This window comes from Brassica napus, chromosome C1 (genome assembly GCF_020379485.1).
Source record: "Brassica napus cultivar Da-Ae chromosome C1, Da-Ae, whole genome shotgun sequence".
NCBI lineage: Eukaryota > Viridiplantae > Streptophyta > Magnoliopsida > Brassicales > Brassicaceae > Brassica > Brassica napus.
This window is the reverse complement of record NC_063444.1, coordinates 13350862-13369264: the sequence shown is the minus strand read 5'-3', so window position 1 is coordinate 13369264 and position 18403 is coordinate 13350862. Positions and strand designations below refer to the sequence as shown.

The 18403-nt window shown below is 37.3% G+C and overlaps 3 protein-coding genes across 4 annotated transcripts; all 3 read right to left on the bottom strand.

Annotated features, from left to right (window-relative positions):
• Positions 1-3241: 3241 nt before the first annotated feature.
• LOC125579819 lies at positions 3242-3835 on the bottom strand. Its single transcript, XM_048743678.1, has one exon. It carries the CDS (start codon positions 3833-3835, stop codon positions 3242-3244), a length of 594 nt encoding a protein of 197 aa, XP_048599635.1.
• A 256-nt stretch (positions 3836-4091) lies between these two features.
• Positions 4092-4664, bottom strand: LOC125579818 (uncharacterized mitochondrial protein AtMg00310-like). The gene has a single exon (XM_048743677.1). It carries the CDS (start codon positions 4662-4664, stop codon positions 4092-4094), a length of 573 nt encoding a protein of 190 aa, XP_048599634.1.
• An 8014-nt stretch (positions 4665-12678) lies between these two features.
• LOC106346568 lies at positions 12679-17369 on the bottom strand. 2 transcript variants are annotated; one of them, XM_013785939.3, is made up of 2 exons: positions 16875-17369; positions 12679-16561 (listed from the first exon to the last, which is right to left on the bottom strand). In XM_013785939.3, exons 1-2 carry the CDS (start codon positions 16878-16880, stop codon positions 15806-15808), a joined length of 762 nt encoding a protein of 253 aa, XP_013641393.2. In that variant the 5' UTR covers positions 16881-17369; the 3' UTR covers positions 12679-15805. The 2 variants fall into 2 exon arrangements, with proteins under 2 accessions (XP_013641393.2, XP_013641394.2); XM_013785940.3 differs by having other exon boundaries at positions 12679-16565; positions 16875-17368.
• Between the last annotated feature and the right edge of the window lie 1034 nt (positions 17370-18403).

Genomic DNA, 18403 nt, shown 5'->3' with positions numbered 1-18403 from the left:
TAGTATGTTACTTTTCACTTACTTCTCTTATTCTCTATTAAATCATGTGTCCGAAAGATATATCAGTATGTGTCATGATCGGATATGCATGTATACATGCATTTGATGAAGGTTCTGGTGTGGAGACAAAGAAGAGATAATATTCACATATATTTTTTTTTCCATCTATAGTATTATTATAAGGGTCTAGGTCCGAACTGGACCAAGACCGACAATATTTACAACCAAATCCCAAAAAGACTCAAAACAACATAAAAACATATTAAACAGAAGCCCATAAAAGGTAAGCCCAACACAAAAACCAACCTGACACGTCAAAAACACGTGTTTACGCCTCAACTGCGAGGCAAACACGTGTCACCATAACCCTACTCCTTCTCCACCGCCGAAACCAAGCGGCGTTTCACCGGAATCCCACCTGGTTCACATGCATCTTTCATGGTCGTTCTCCTTTCTTCGGAGAGCTTTCATCGATCAACATCGATATCTCATCCAGAGCCACGAAGCCGGCAGACACATGATTAAGAAATCCAGAACCTCCATCTTGTTTGCCTTCCACGCCTTATTTTCATTCTTGGAGAGCATCAATCGATCTATTTGAGATCTCATCCAAGAAAATCAATCCGACAAACCAAAAACCCGTAACAGATAACCCACCGTGAATAAAGATCGAAATCCAAAAGCCGGCGACGCAAGGCTTTGAAAGCCTCCACCCCCCGGAATCTAAGCGGCGACGATGAAACTGACGGAGTTTCCTCATCCCGGAGTCAGAATAAAGACATGCACAGCGAAAAAACGGAAAAAAAAACACAAACCAGACCGGCGGTGGCTGTGAAAGCCCACTTCGCCGGCCGGAGAACATTATTTGCAGTGGTGATAAAACTAGAGAGAAGGCATAGTGTTTTCTCTCTCCATTACCCTAATGAAAGCTATTTACATTAATGCCCAACACACAAGAGCCGAAAGATAGATAATATTCACATATATTATTTTCAAAGAGCATATAAACGATTACATGATATATTAATAGGAAAACACCATGGCATATAATACATTGAAAACAAAATGGTACCTTTAAAAAAAATTAATAATCATACAAGTTTGTACAACTTTTTGTAGGTGTAGGAATTCGGTTCTTTGATTGGGTCGGGTTCGGGCTGGTTACTTTCGGATCTGTGTCTTCTGGATCTTAGACATTTGGATCCAATAGATATTTGTAAATTTTCGATTCGAGTTATTTTTTCTCGGGTCTGGATCTGTTTGGATCTATAATTAAAATATCCAAGTACCCGTAAATATCAGGTCCGTATCGGATCCAGACCGGATTCGAGTATTTAAGATCTGAAAAGGATACAAAATATTCAGACTCCATCAAAATTAGTCAATATCTTTCATATATATATATATTTATAAAATTACTTAAATATACTATTAAAATAAAATATTTTGTACTCTAAATTTGACATTTAAAACTTTATATTACTTGAAAATACTACAAAATAACAACAAATATTGTTAACAAAAAGATATTTCACATAAATAAATAAAATAAGATATAAAAAATAGAACATAAAAATCATAATTTTGAATATTCATGTTTTTAAGTCGGGTATGAATCGATTTTTATCGGGTCGAGTCTATTCGGATCGGTTCTTTTCGGTTCCGGTTCTTTTGGGTAGAAGAGTTTTAGACCAATAGGTACTTGTAAATTTTTGTTTGGATTCGAAGTCGGATATTTTCATATTGGCTCCGGTTCGGGTTTTTGAGTCTGGGTAAAATGTTCTGGCATAATTTTTAGTATACCATCAAGTGTAATTTAATTCAGACGACCTAAACCTCAATGTCTAATTTATTTTGAAGAAACTTTAGTGAACCAACATGTGCCACTTAACTTAGTTTATATATAAAAATATTTATCTTTTAACTTCAGTGGTAGTAGCCTAGTAGGTTCGTATATATATATATATATATATGTAAAGGCCTGAGACGGATCGGATATCCGGACAATTTTAAGGTATCCGGATCCGGATCCTTATCCGGCTGATCCATAATTTTATTATCCTTATCCGGATCCGGGGTTCTCGGATATACGGGTGTCAGATATCCTTCTAAAAATTGTAATATCCGGCGGATATCCGGATCCGAATTTGGATCCTTAAAATAAATAAAATAATAATAATAATATATATAAAATATTAAAAATAATTTATAAATAAAAAAATATATAATGTTTTTAATTATTTCTATGTATAATATTACAAAATTTACATAACATTTACATATACTATTATAAAAATGAAAATATATTAAATAAAGTTAGTTTTTATATATAGATATTACTATTTTTGAAATAGTTATTAATAAAACTTACGGATCCGGATATCCGGACTAAAAAATCAAGATATCCGGATCCGGACCCGGCTTTGACGAATCCAACATTTTATTATCCGGATCCGGATTCGGCCCCTCCGGATATCCGGATTTTCGGATCGGATCCGGATCGAATCTCGGATCGAATCCGGATCTCGGATAAAAGTCCCAGGCCTATATGTAATACCGATTTTTAAATTGGAAAGCGAAGATTAACATCCAACTTGAAAAAAGCTAAGTCAAAACTATCTGCGTTCAAGTTCAAGTGCTTTTGTAAAGATATTCGCAAGCTACGGATGTGTAGAAATATGATGAGTTTAAATAGTAACGTTGATAATCTGATGTCGTATATGAATAACCTATATACTCCTTCTGTTTCATTATAAGTGTCGTTTTAGGTTTCGGCACACGGATTAAGAAAACAATTAATTTTGTACATTTCTTATAAAAAAACACTATTAACTATACACCTAACCATATTTCAACCAATAGAAAAATAAATTTTGCATAAAATTAATAAATTTTGCATTGAAAATCGAAAACGACACTTATTTTATATCGAAAAAAATTCTCTAAAACGACACTTAATATGAAACGAAGGGAATATAGACTAACATTTTTTTAACTCTTAGTAGCATTTCATTAGGAGAAAAGGAGAGCAAGGCTTGATCCAACAAAGTTTGGGAGCATCAACAGGAAAATAAAAAACTAAAGGACAGAGGGAACCAATAGGACCCGAAATAACACAAGAGCTTCATAAGGTCTTTCAGTCCAGGTGCAGGTAGTCCGCATCTTCACAGGCGCGATCGTAGAGCACAAGGAAGAAAACGACCAGACCAATCAAGAAGAATCTTTCTTCATCACAGTGACTTCATGTATCGTCTGTTGCCTCCTCTAGTGTCAACGCTCGAAGCCAAAATGGTCCACCACGAGCTATGTATGATTGATACCGGTGGTCTCTAGTGACACTAAGAGCTATTTCATGGGCACATCTATTACCTTCAAGGTGGACATAGGATATGTTCCATAGATTAAAGTTAGTCAACTTGAAGCAGATATATCCCAACAAGTCTTGATAACCAAGGAACTTTTCAGGCATAAGGATTGCTTCACCCGCAAGGTAGGATGATGATTCAAACACCACTCTATCACAGCGTAAGTCTGAGAGACAATCAATAGCCCAAGTAAAACTTAAGAGCTCTGCCTCAAGCTTAGTAGGGATTGAGGAGAAGGATCTGCGACTGTGCATCATAGGTTCCCCTGAGTTATTACGAAGGATCCAAGAGACGCCAGTGTTAACAGTCTCATTGATCCACGATGAATCAATGTTACGTTTCACAAAGCTTTGGCATGGTTTCTCCCATTTCACGATCGGAGCCCCATCAACATCGTCGCCATTCACTTGAGAAGAGTTCAAAATATTAACCTCCGCCCATGCATCGTAATCGTTCCGAGCCTTATCCATAATTGATGCTGCGCCAAGACGCGTATTAGCAAAGATGAGCTCATTCCTCCCTTTCCAGATATGCCATAAAATCCAAGGGAACAGAAGTCGAAGATGTTGTGGGATCGACTGCTTTGTGCTACACTGCAGGAGATACTGGAGGTTTAGTAGTACAGAGTTGGTAGAGAAACCCGCCGGAGGCACCAGAAAACCTGACAAACGCCAGACTTCTTGAGCAGTATGACAGTGGAAGAGGACATGGCATATGGGCTTCTATTCAGGCCCGGCCCTGCGGGGGACGAGGAACGTCGAGCAAAATCCAGTTATCATACCATACATGTGTGCTACGACCATCCCCAATACGCTTCATCAGACCTTGCACTAGTAATTCTCGACCATACATGATGCTACGCCAAGCATACGAGGGCCGAGTACCTATGCCACACTCTAAGAAAAACCCATTTGGAAAGTACCTGCCTTTCATAACTCGAGCTAGCAGGGAGTGAGGTTGAGACCATATTCTCCATGCTTGTTTGCACAGTAGAGCCTGATTGAACCATGCAATATCACGAAACCCCATTCCTCCAAGTTCCTTCGGTTTACATAGATTTTTCCAAGCCACCCAAGATATCTTCCTCTTCTCAGCACTTCCACCCCACCAGAATTCTATCATCACACTAGTTAACTTCTCACACAGATCCTTGGGGAGTTTAAAGCATGACATGGCAAAAACCGGTAGCGCAATCCCAACTGACTTAAGAATTATAACCGCCTTGCCTACAGAAGATTGTGTTGTAGCTCCTCCACCACGCAAGCGAGATTGGACTTTGTCATGGATGAAGTTCAGCATGCTAAATGAATAACCGATTTAATATCACAAAATCAGAGTCGAGAGTTTAACATAACTAACTTAACCAAATATATAAGAGATATAGTTTTATCTATATCCGTAATATAAAGAACACTTCAATCGGAATACATCGTGACGATCGTGTAAATGTGATCCAGAAATCTTGATATGATCGATGGAAGAAAGGTCAAAAGATGATTTAATAAAATACAAAGAGGATTGTTTCTTTGTGTCTTCAATTTAATGTTTTTTTGGCAAGAAATGGTAGTTTTAAATTGAAATTTTCTTTAAAATTCTCTAAATATTTAGAGAATTAATGTACGTAATATTTTTCATTGTTTGTAATTAATAACATAATTATCCAGTGTTAAAAAAATATTTGGAGAATTTATAAGTCGAAAATCTGTAAATAATTTCTACAGTTTTCAAAAAAGTAAACCCATTTTATATGTTTTAGAAGTGTGATTCGAGTTTTTAGTATATTGGCCTTTTTGAGGATTTTTTTAATTATATTTATCAGAATGAAATGACAGGATAATTTGTTGCTTTACTTATTTTTAATAAAATGGTTTTAAAAAGAGTTGCTTAATAAAGTGGGTAAATGTCTAAATGTTAACGAAACAAAGAAAAAGAGCGAAGCGTGTGGGCCTCATCCACTCAATTTCCGGGTTACCATGCTTACTTTCTAATTTATGGTGACGAATGTTTGCATGAGTGTCATTTTCCTTCGCACTAGCATATATTAATACCTTAGCAACTTCTTGTCATTATTCCCAGCAAAACTGCAGGTGCACTTATCCGGAAAATAAAGTTTGGATTGCTTGGTAGTATTCACTGAATCAATCATTTTTAACCCGTCACAGAAGGATGTAACAAGGCCATCTTGGTACGATGAATAAACAAGTTGATCGAATACAAAAATCATTGCAAAATCTCTTTTTCTCGAATTTTCTTTTGAAGAGAAGATTAAATGGCGAAGAGAAGATTAAATGGCCCATGTGTTGATTCCTTTTCCACATTTAGTAACTATTGTTAAGCTGTATTAATAAGGGGCGGAGGCAGTGTGTTAGGAGGAGGGTCCGTTGACCCCCATGAAATTAGGAAACTTGCTTTTTTTTTTTTTTTTCTGACAACAAGACATTCACAAATTCATATCGACTCTGTAAACCAAATCGGTAACTCCGCATCCATGTGAACGACGAAAGATAGTTGTTTCCTAGCACTGTGTGCTAAGCTATCCGCCTGTAGGTTCTCCGTCCGAGATACATGAACGATGTCTGAGTTGAGAAAGCTTCTTTGTAAAAGCTTAATGTCTTCCAAATAACTTTCAAATGCTTGCAATTCTTCTGGTTCTAAAACCATCTTCACCAATTGAGAACAATCCGTTGCAAAAGTAACTTGAAACTGTCTTGAATTCTTCATACATTCTATTGCCCAAATCAAAGCCTCCACCTCCGAATGAAGAGGTGAAAGACATACCCTTACATTCCTAGCCCCTAATAAACCATCAAAACCCGGTAAGGTGCTATACCAGCCTTGTCTTGAAAATAGTTCCTTATCTTTCCATGAACCATCTATGAAGCACCAGCTTCCTGAAGTCGCTAGTGTGGGTCTGGTCTGTACCTGATGCCCCCCTCATTTGATCAGTGAGTACCTGTGCCTCAGCCCAAAGTGTTGATTCCAATTCTGCTAATTTAAGTGTTTCCCTTGGATCAATATCCAGATTGCTAAACACTTTGTTATTTCGACCTTTCTATATATACCATAATATCCATGCAAATTGGTGGTCATCCATCTTTGGATTGACTCTCCAAAAAAGATGATCCATGTTAGCGAAAAAATAACTAATAGGAAAAATATTGGGATTCGATGGTATCTTAGATAGTGCCCACTAGCCCTGCGAATTTTGTCTGAACCGAACAGGCCGAACCGAGCCGAACCAAAAATCAAATTTGGTTAATTTTGGAATATGTTTTAAAAATTTCGGTTAACCAAAAACCGACGGTTCGGTTCGGTTTCGGAAAACCGAAGTCGCATGGCTAGTGCCCACACTTGACGTGCTGGAGGACATTCAAAAAACACATGGTTTATTGATTCCTCCGGATCTCCGCATCGAGCACAACATATATCCCCTTGTATTCCTCTCGCTTTTAGGTTTTTCATTACCGCTATACAACCTGAAAGAATTTCCATAAAATATGCTTTATCTTAGAAGGGCACCACACTTCCCAACAGAAAGATTTTAGTATATCCACTGTGGGTCCATAAAAATCTGGTGATTTTTTCTTATCAGGATAGACCCGTTCTACTTGATACCCTGATTTTACCGAATATTTCTCATTGTTAGTGAAATGCCATCCATTCCTATCTTCCATCTGATTTCTACTTAATGGGATACTTTCAATAATTTTAACGTCATGAGGATCCACCAAAGCCCTAATTGCCTGTAGGTTCCATGTTCGGGATTTCGAGTTAATGAGGGAATCCACTGTGAGGTCTGGGTAACTGTTTTGAAGGTTTTTGTTTGCTGGTCTCGGGCGAGTGGCTGGGATCCAAGGATGATTCCATACCGAAATAGATGAACCTGTTCCCACTCTTTTAATTAGTCCTTAACAAATCAAAGATCTAGCAGATATAATACTCCTCCAGCCATATGACGGGGAGTGAATAGATCGGTTCTAGGGGTGAACCATTCCTGTAGTACCGTCCTTTGAAGACTCTAGAAAAAAGAGCATTTGGCTTCTCAATCAGCCTCCACAGTTACTTTCCAAGCATCGCCGTGTTAAAATCAATAATATCCTTACAACCTAGTCCACCATTGTCTTTAGGCACACATAACTTATCCCATGATTTCCAATGCATGTCTTTTGTGCTTCATCCTGGGCTCCACCAAAACTGAGCTACTGCCACTACAAGAAAAAGCGTTTTAATAGCGGACGAATAACGCTATATAACGATACTATAGCGGTTTTTGAAACGATGTATCATCGCCCGTCATAATAGGTAAAGGACATTAGATAGCGGTGTTTTGCGCTGCTATCTTTTCTTCCGATACGATAGCGCTTTTCTATCTGCAATTAAATATTATTTAATAGCGTGTCATAAATGCTATTACTTATATTAAAATTCTTTATTTTAAAAATTATTTATGGAAATTTAATTGTTTAAAAATAAAAACATAATTAAAATTTAAACTGGTTTATATATTTAAAATTGTGTTTATTATTTAAACTGATTTATAATAAAACTGGTTTACAAAAAGAATATGGTATACACATTAGAAAATAAATCAAAACTAAACCAAAAACTTAAACCAAGATTTAACCTAAACCTATTTACTAACTAAACCTAATACAAAAATGACTAAGCCAATCTTCTTAACTCCGCCGTCTTCGACCTCTGGGTGCTTCCGCGTCTTTGGGCCTCCGCCTCCTCATGCCGCCGCCTCAAATCACCTTGCTCTGAACCACATCTACCTCCACCTCCGTCTCTGGTTCGTAACACCTCCGTCTCTGGTTCGTAACACCTCCGGTGCATCTCTGCTATGTCAACCTTCACCTCTGGCGCGCATCCCTTTCATCATTATTCTAGATCTGTGAGCAAAAATAATAGATTTTATTAGAAAATAAAAGATGAAAAGAAGATGAACACGTAAGAAAAGACAACCCAAAGAGGAGGAAGCGAGGTCATGGTGATGGTGGTGAGCTTGAACCCGTTGCGACAGACGACGAGTTTGAGAGATCGTGAGATGAGGATTGAATAGGTGATGAAAGAGGAGGATTGATAGGAGAAGATGATTGCAGGATATGAGATGATGGGAGAGGAGAATTTCAGATGAGTTATCATGAGCAAGAAGATTGAAGAGATAGTGAGAGAGGAGGAGACGAGAGATCGTGAGAAAGAAGATGAAAGAGATAAAGCAAAAAAAATAAAATATTAAACTGAATCACTTTTGTTCGTTAGATTGAGTTATATCAACGGTGGAGATCAAATATAGTAGCTATCCTCACCATCATGTTTTAACCAATGAAATTTTGTACTCTTTGTTTTATTAATTGACCAATGAGAAAGAAGGGAAATGATTAACAAAAGAGTGAGTTGTAACCATTGGATTAAAAGGAATCAGTAGTCATAGATTAACTAATCAAAATTGTTTTTATTTAATAGATGTTTTAAAAATTATAATTTTATTATGTAACTAGTTTTATTTATATAAAAACTAAATTATCATTTACAATTATAAAGTTACGAAAAGAACTATTGAATTTCAGATTTAACATATAAGATTTTAAAGCAAAGGTTTGTGTGATAGGGTTCAAAGGTTATATTTAAGGTTGAAAATATCATATATTTATAGTTATTTTTTTTAGTTTTTTGTTTTATTAAAACTTGGAAATATTAGATTTGGGATTTTTTATTTAAAGTTTAGTGTTTATATGATGTTTTAATAGGGATATAGGGTTTTGGGTTTGAAAAGATGTAAATGATTTAGGGTTTGAGGTTTAGATTTAAGATTTGAATTGAAAATAAGATTTGAAAATATTAAAATTTAGATTTAAATTTAAGATTTAAGATTAGAATAGGAAAATATTTGAGCTTTAGGTTTGTGTTTATAATTTAGGGTTTAAAATACGTTCTGAGTTTAGGGTTTTAAATAGCCAAACATGGCGTTTTAAATTATTTTTTGCTATTAAAACTAAGTGTTACGTTAAAACCATACACTATTATAGCGTTTTCAAATATGCCACTCTATCATAGCGTTTCGAAATGTACAAACGCTATCTAAGACTAAGGCGTATGTCAACCATAGCAGAAATGCAAAAAATGTTATCCTCTACTGCTATTGAAACCCATATTTTTTGTAGTGTGCACTCGTGAACTTCTTTACTGTAGCTTTCGGTAACCGATAAACATACATCACATGGTTTGGCAGGGCCGTGACCACCGATTTAATAATCACCTCTTTTCCTCCTTTTGTAAAGAATCTAAAAGTCCATCCATTAACCCTATTATTCAAGCGGTCTTGAACAAAACCAAACACTTGTACCTTAGATCCTCCAATGCTTTCGGACAACCCTAAATACGATCTCATTTCTCCTAGATTCTGAATACCCAATATATCTCCCAATTCTTGACGACTGGAATCTTCGATCTTATGTTCAAATTGAATTAAAGATTTTTGGAAATTAATTTGTTGCCCTGAAACAACCTCATATTCCTTCAAAATCCTGAGAATGGTTTGACACTTTTCTTTATTTGCCTTACAAAAGAAAAGACTATCATCTGCAAATAGCAAATGAGAGATTGTTGGACAAGCTCTTGCCCTTCATACCGGTTAATTGTTTCACTCTCTCCGCGTTCTTAATAATCACAATTAATGCCTTAGTACACATAATAAGTAAATAAGGAGGCAAAAGATCCCCTTGACGTAAGACCCGCTGGAGGGTTATAAAACCTCGTGGCTGATCATTGAGAAGTACCATATATTGAACCGAAGATATACATTCCAGCGTTAAATGATCCAACGAGGATCAAACCCCATTTTGTGAAGAAGAGCCTCAATAAAACTCCACTATATCCTATCATACGCCTTGCTCATATCCATTTTGATCGCCATAAACTTATTTTGACAGGACTTATTGGTTCTCAGTCCATGAAACATTTCCTGCGCTATAAGAATATTATCTGATACTAACCTTCCCTCCACAAAAACCGATTGTGTCTCTGATATTAGTCGTGGGAGGAAAATTTTCAGTCTTTGACACAAAAATTTCGAGATAATCTTGTAACCAACATTACATAGACTTATCGGCCTTAGTTCCGTCATCCTTGTAGGTCGCTCTATTTTCGGAATCATACAAATATTAGTAATATTTAACCGTGGATCCATATCTCGTGTAACTAGAAAATTATTCACCATCTCAACCACATCCTTCTTAATAACATGCCAAGAATGCTAAAAAAAAGAGAGCTGTCATTCTATCCGGACCTGGCGCTTTCTCCGGGTGCATCATGAATAAAGCTTGTCGGACCTCTTTCTCTGTTGCTATTCTCAATAATATTTGATTCATTTGGGGAGAAATAGATGGTACTATCTCTTTCAAAATACTATCAAATTCCGTTGGAGTGGTGGTCCTAAATAGACTTTCAAAATAATCAACCGCCACCTTCTCAACGCTGTTCTCTTCTGTCTATTTCATCATGGAGTCCCACTATTTTATTGCGGACCCTACGCTTGTTTGTTAGGGCATGGTAAAACTTAGTGTTAAGATCTCCAGATGAGTACCACATATTCCGGCTTTTCTGATGCTAATATTCCTCTTCATCCTTATAAGCTTCTTGTAACTTCCTGGAAACCTCAAAAATCTCCTCTTGTGATCTATTGTTATCTGTTTGAACTTCTTCCAATGCCTGTTGAAGATCTTTAATTTTGTCTTTCCCATATGGTTGTTTGTCTTTTCGCCATTAGGATATTTCATGATGACAATTATTAATTTTTGTAACAAAATCCTCAATTTGTCCTCCCTGTTTTTCTGTCCAGCCTGTCACAATTGATTCCATAACACCCTTGTAAGGCCCGATCCTGGCTCTAAGCCCAATCATGATCCACGGCCTTAACATCCCATATTTATATAGTTGATTCCGATTTTTCTTAAGTCTTTAGATGCTAAGTCCAATTTCGTTAAGTGAGGTTCAAGATCATGCAATCCTAACAAATGAACATAAGGGGCAAATCAATTGTATATATATAATAAATGAGATCCATACATCATTCATAGGTTCATACTACTAGATTACACACTTAATCTATCATAAGTTCACAGTTTGCACAATAGGCTATCAATACTTCACATCTATCTACAATGACCCATTCACCACACATCTTCCCATGGCTTGAATTTTCACGGCATCTTTCCTTTACCACGGTCCAAGTCCGATCCTGTAACCACACAAATCAGTTCATAAATACATAAGGCCGATACCCTAAACATCAAGACTAGAATGGCATGGTTCGGTTCCTTAAACTAGGATCTGTCCAAATATGACATACTCAAATAAATTCTCAAAAACTAATTAAAAAACATGATAATTCATGATAATTCCCAACTAAGAGATTCCCATAATCGGTTCTCAACAAATCCAACCCGAGATGTGAGACCCGACCATAGATCAGTGCCAAGGCCTAAGACTTTGTCCCTGGACCGACCAAGGCCTAGGTCCAGTGTTCCCTATCTCAATCAATCCAGTAACACCACAAATACATGATAGAACATATGATTCAGAAGAAGTAGAGAGAATGGATGTATCTGCATAGCTATCCGACCATAAGTCCATACGGTTCATCCGCAGGCCCGGGGCCGTCCCTTGCAGTCTACACCACTAACCTTGGGTGTTGTTTCCCCTGGAGGCAAGTCCTTCTCCTTCTCTTTCTCCTTTTCCTTCTGTCTGGTATCCATGTCGATCCCCTGGCCTTCCCACGATCAGATCTCGCCGGTAAGACCACACCAACACCCACGGTTCTCTTCTCTAACCGCCGGTCCCTTCTCTCTTTGTCTTTTTCTTTCTGATATGATTTTGGCAGAGTTTTGCCTAAGGATTTTCGTGCCATTTTCTGTGCCAGAGACTCTCTATTTATTGAGAAAGGCCACGCCAACTGCTCTGGGAGAACATGCACAAACCGGATGAGAGAAAGCACACAAACCGCTCTCCTTGTGCCTTTTCGCATGGTAACCGTCCCTCAACTGCTCCCTAGCGGTTTCCCATCGAAAACCAACTCCCCTTCATCCTTATCCTTACCATGACTCAGCCTTAGCCTCACACGGTCCCATCCTCCCACATGAGTCACCGGCTTGGCCTAGTAACCGCTCGGCCTCGTCCACACTGGTCCGGACCGGAACACTCCGCCAAGCTGAGTTGAGCTGGCCACTAGCTGTCCCCAGCTGGGTGAGCTAGTCCATCAGCTCCAGTGAGCTGGCCAGTACTGACTGAGCTAGCTCCACACTTCTTTTAGCTGGTTGAGCTTGATCCAGACCTCGCCTAGCTGCCGGATTACTCGCCTAGCTCTCTTAAGCTTCTCTTTACTTCATCTTGGTTAAGTCTCAGCTTACTGATGCCCTTAACCTTATCATTGAGCCATGATACGCTTGTCCTTAGGTCTGATTACCTGACTGGTGCGTCTCCTCGCACCATGGCTTGTCCCAACAATCCTATCTAGGATCGGGGATGCTACAACCCTCCTGTCCGATCCATCTCTTATCAAACCTGAACTGTCCCCTTTTTTTCCTTGATAAGTTATCCTCAAAAAAGCGACCACGGGACGATGATCAGAACCCACCAACCTCAAGTATTCTGTGTAGGAGCATGGGAAAAGCGTATGCCATTCCTCATTTGACCGTCACTGCTCCTTTTCCTTTGCCTCTCCTTCCTTGCCATGAAAATTTATTACCTCGAGCCGGAAATCCTAGTAGTCCACTATTCCTTATCATGTTGTTAAAAGGAATGAAGGAAGTTGCACATTTTAGGGATCCCCCATCCTTTTCATGATTTCCAGTGATCTCATTTAGATCTCCAATAATAAACCAAGGTTCAGATCGTGAAAATCCATACCGAGTTAGTCTTTCCCAGACATGTTCTCTTAACTTTTGTACCGGTTCTCCGTAGACAAGAGTAAGAAAAACTTGTTTTCCTTTGGCCACCGCCTCAATATCTATCATCCTTTTGCTAGAATATAAAATTTTAGCTTGGTACTCATTGTTATAAAAGAGAGTTAAACCACCGCTCCTCCCATTTGGTTCCACAGTAACCAGACTATCATAGCCAAAGTGTGATTGAAACCTTTGTACGAATTCGAAATCATGTTTCGTTTCAGATAAAAATAAAAATTCTGGTTTATGTTTGTATCATATCTCCTGAAGATAACTTATGGTCCAATGACTTCCGAATCCTCTACAATTCCAGCTTAATATTTTCATATATAACAATATTTGTATTGCTCCTTCGAACCATAAGGTACATGTTTAATGATACCCGATAATGTTTTAACCTAAAAGTCCCATAGCCACCAATCACAATTGCATTCAAATACTCACCAAACCTATGTAAAACAAACACATGCCGTCGTAATTCAGTATCCTGATGATAACCATTGTACCAAATTTTTCCAAGCAGCCGCCAGTCGCGAATCGAAACCAAAATGATCGTACTTTTATTTACCAAAGCCAAGTTTAAGATGTATTCTAGTAACAATAAACTCCAAAACCCCCCAAAGGAGACCAACAAAAAAACGTGTTGCCAATAAGATTACACTAGGCCAATCATAGTGTAATACCGTACAAAAATAACTTCTTATAAACTCCGAATTAATTATAACAAATAATCCATTCCAGCGAGTGTGATTATAATTTCTCCATATTTCCTCAAGCCTGTACTTCACCATAGATTTCATATAAGTGCCAATGTAAAACTCTTCTAAGTGTGACCATTTGCCTAATAAAGCACGTGATTCCAACATATTAACATACCACTCTTCAGCATGAGTGTTGACATCGAAGCCTACGACTACAGTACCAAAATTTTTCCTAATTATCCTTACACTCCACAAAATAATAATACAAAAGAAAAAAAGAATATGGACACTCTTATAGTCTGATAACACCTGAAAATCTGAAAAATCTAACCCATAGTTCATATCAGACATTACATTGAACACTTTTCTTGATGTAATGATCGCCATATGACTTCTATGTGATGAACCTCATGTACGTTCTCTAAACTCCATAATGATCTTCCCACGACCCCTCTTCGTATCCTAAAAAGCCTCAACCACAGATTCTCAAAGCTTTTCCCCTCCTGCCAATTAAGATAAAAGAGTCTACACACATTCCAATACTGAGCCAAGATTCCAGTTTTGTTTACATATATCTCTCCCCTCCATTGTTCACATACCATCGATACCATAATGATATAAAAGACATTCATATATATATATAACTCCCCCAGCATGTCCATACTTCATTTCCAAAATTAAAGATCCATCACCGAAGAAAACGATGGCCATTACCAAACCAGAGCATCGTGAAACCAAAAATCATTATTATTCCAAAGAATGAAAGTAAACCAAGGAGACAAAGCAATAACTACTTCCCTTCTACCCTTAGAACTAATGAAAACATCAATACTCATAAATCTTATTATAATAATTGAAACCCCCCCCCCCCCCCCCCCCAAAAAAAGCCAATTCCTTCTTGCTTAATCTTACTGTGGATAAGACTTGATCCACAGCCTTAAAATTTTAGGTTTGCTGGTTTCGGGTTTGAAGGACCCTTACTCTCCGGCGGTTTACTGCCTTCTCCATGGCGAGGTCCCACCTTGGCTGCAGCCTTTCTTCGTGGGGAGACATGCGCACTAGCCATCCTCATCTTGGTACTTCCTGCCGTATTGATGGAAGGCTTAAAAAGCCTCTTACGGCTTCCTTGCTTCAATGCCAGATCCCCTGCCCATGTTCCTTTCTCGATGTCAGCTTCTCCAGGCACCACCTCTTCTTCCCCTTGTGTACGAACTTGCTCCTCCTGAGCCCGGGAAGTGTGCTCAGCTTGCTCAACTTCCTCCTCCGAGAGAGTCTGAAACTCCTCTTCTGCCTCCATATCAACACCACACTCCGATAAAGTATCATTAATAGCGTCCATCTCCATTTCAAAATCATCTTCTTGATCGTCATGTTGTTCTACCAATCCTCAAACCAACTGTAGCCCCTTATCCTCATCAGTAGACTCCACAATTACCTCTGTGCCCCCTGCATGCGTCTTGGCCAGCTCCAATTGGAACTCTAGAGAAGGTAACAACGTATCATCCTCTCCAGTGTTCTTGATCTCTCCTTCTTCTCGCGCTTCCTCAGGTGGAATCTTCTGAACTTGATCTGCTCTAGGCTGTCCTGAGGAAGGTCTAATATATGCTTCTTGAGCACCAGTTCCCGCTTCTGGAACACCATTTCTCCCATCTTCTCTACATTCAGATTTGTACCGTGAGCCCTCGCTCTCTCCTTTGTAGTATCCAAGATGATTTGAGGGTCTCCTATGTCCTCTCTCAGCCACCTTAACCCATTTAGAATCTGGTGCTTCAAACATCTTGCCTTTACCCTTGCCTTAGTAAATCCTAGCTCGATCATCGTGCTTTACCCCATCAGACCATCCTCCATTTCCCTCTCTGATCTCCCACTTTCTCTCTGGACTCGTCTTTGAATTCTTCAACTCGAGTGGACATAGCTCCTCCTTGTGGCAGAGACTAGCGCATAACTTGCAGTAACCAAAGAGCTTTTCGTAGCACAATGATATCGCCACTTCTTCACCATCATAAAACTCCCCTCCTTTGAAATCCACAGTAGTTTCGAAACATAGCTCCTTGAAAGCATCAATCACCACCTGTATACGATTATGAATCAGATCCACTGCAACCGTTCTTCCCAGAGCATCTCCAATACTTTCAAACGTAGGCACCGTTCTAAACTCTAGCTGGACCCCAATGATTCTGATCCAGAACATTATCTCTGATGGGAATGATTTGGACTGCTTTGGTTGCCATCTCGCCAAGGAAAGCATCCAATAGTCGAAGTGGAAAGGCTGCTGCTTCAGCACCGCTTGAAGATCCTCCTCCGTCTTGAAGTCAAACTGGAACCTGCCAAATCCCAAATCAATTCCAATAACCTTTTCCTCCATTTTCCAAATCTTTGGAAGATTTGTGAACAGCGCCTTCATCTCCTGCTCCTCCGGATTCATACACCTTCCAATAAGGGTTTTGGAGTAGGTCTTGATTAACGAAGAATTGTCGAAATGCGCCACCGAGATCTTCAGTCTCTTACGGGTACCTTCACCATTCTTCATGTCCTCGCCGTGGCACAACAACTGACTATGTGTCATGATAACAACAAAGAGAATCGACCTTTGAGCTCTGATAAAAAAGAATGATGCCAATGTAATGAAAATGATACACCGTAGAGACAATCCTATCATTATGTTATATTGGCCCCAATTTTCCATATCTTTCCGCAAGAAATATTCCCCAATGAACCCATATTGATGTATATTGATACTTTTCAATCTCAAATTCCCAAAATACCATAAACTCCATCCCCGTTGAAACCAAATCTTTGATTGATTCGATCGATCTCCAGAAAAAACAATATGAAAATGAAAAAGGCTTAACCAGAGAAATAACCTTCATAAAACCGCGATTCCGTCTTGATGATGATCGGAATCAGACTCCATTCAAACCAGATCTTGAGTTTCCTTAATCTCCCCAAAATCTCCTTATTGATACCCAAATCAATCCCCAATTGATCCAAAATAAAACCCCATTTCCATCCATCTGGAGTGTAGCCTTGAACATCCGTACCAAACCAATCTTCTACGATAATACTCGGATCCCATCTTCGAGAAATCATTGAAACCCTAGATCGCCGAACTCATCGCCAGGCGGTGTTGTTATTTTTATAATTTAAAACTGAATTTTTTTATAGGAAACTTGTTTAATTATCATCAAATATGTTATATTGACTCCAACCCAAAACATTCTTGAACCCTATTAAACTTAGTCTAACTACAAATCAACAAAAAACTATAATATATTATTCTATAATTTTATAATATATAATTAAAAAGTAAACCTTTAAAATTAAATAAGCACAATTATTTCTTTAATTAGTTTATATTTTATTTCCTTCCTTTATATATATATATATATATATATAGAATATTAATTTGTGTTTATTGAAATCAAGTTCAATTCAGGAATTTAGATTAAACATTATACCCTTTTGATTTTATTCCTTTATAACTTTAGAATTTATTTTTAATCAAAGTATTAGTAATTTCTTATTTTAAAGAAAAAAAATAATCGGAAAAGCTTATACTACTACATTAAAAATTTCAGTTTTGCGATTCCATCAAAAATAGTACTTTAAATAAACTATATTATAAAACTAATAATATATATATATAATTAAAAATAGCTTAAAAGTTAAATTAATAATAAAATTATTTAATTCAATAATGTAAAGTACACAATGTTAATTAATGTTAACATTTATTTTTATTCATTTTTATTTCTTAACTAAATATAATATGGCACCCGTAAAAATCATTTATAGCCACGTCACCGGCTGTATTTTATAAACTTTGGTTGTTTAGGATACCCCGCTTTTTTTGTCAACTTTAGGATACCCCGCTAGATGGCCGAAACCACACGGACATTTCCGTTTTAACCAAATCGGTTAACAAAATAGACCAAAATAAACTGAAAAATGTTAAAAGTCAAGGCTTTTCATTAAGGTTGCTGATTACTATATTAATAATTACAAGACTAGTATAAATAAATTATATCCAACAATCTTATATAGTAAAACAAAAGTCACAACCTTCATTCATGTGTGATATTTTTAAAAATAGACGGAATTGACTTATTCATAAAAAGTCATGTTACATTTAATATCTAATCTTATAATTTAAATTTTGGGCATACCAAAATATTTTATTGGGCTATCAATAATTGGATTTAAACAATAGATGATTCATTGGATTTATTGATAGTATAAATTAAATAGATATAATTTAATATTGTAATACTATACCTCCAAATGTTAAATATTTAAATATTTATCGATGTTAACTTTTAAAATTATAAAGATTTTTTTTTAAAATAACAAAAATAATATTATCTAACAATGATTAATATTTACTACCTTAAAC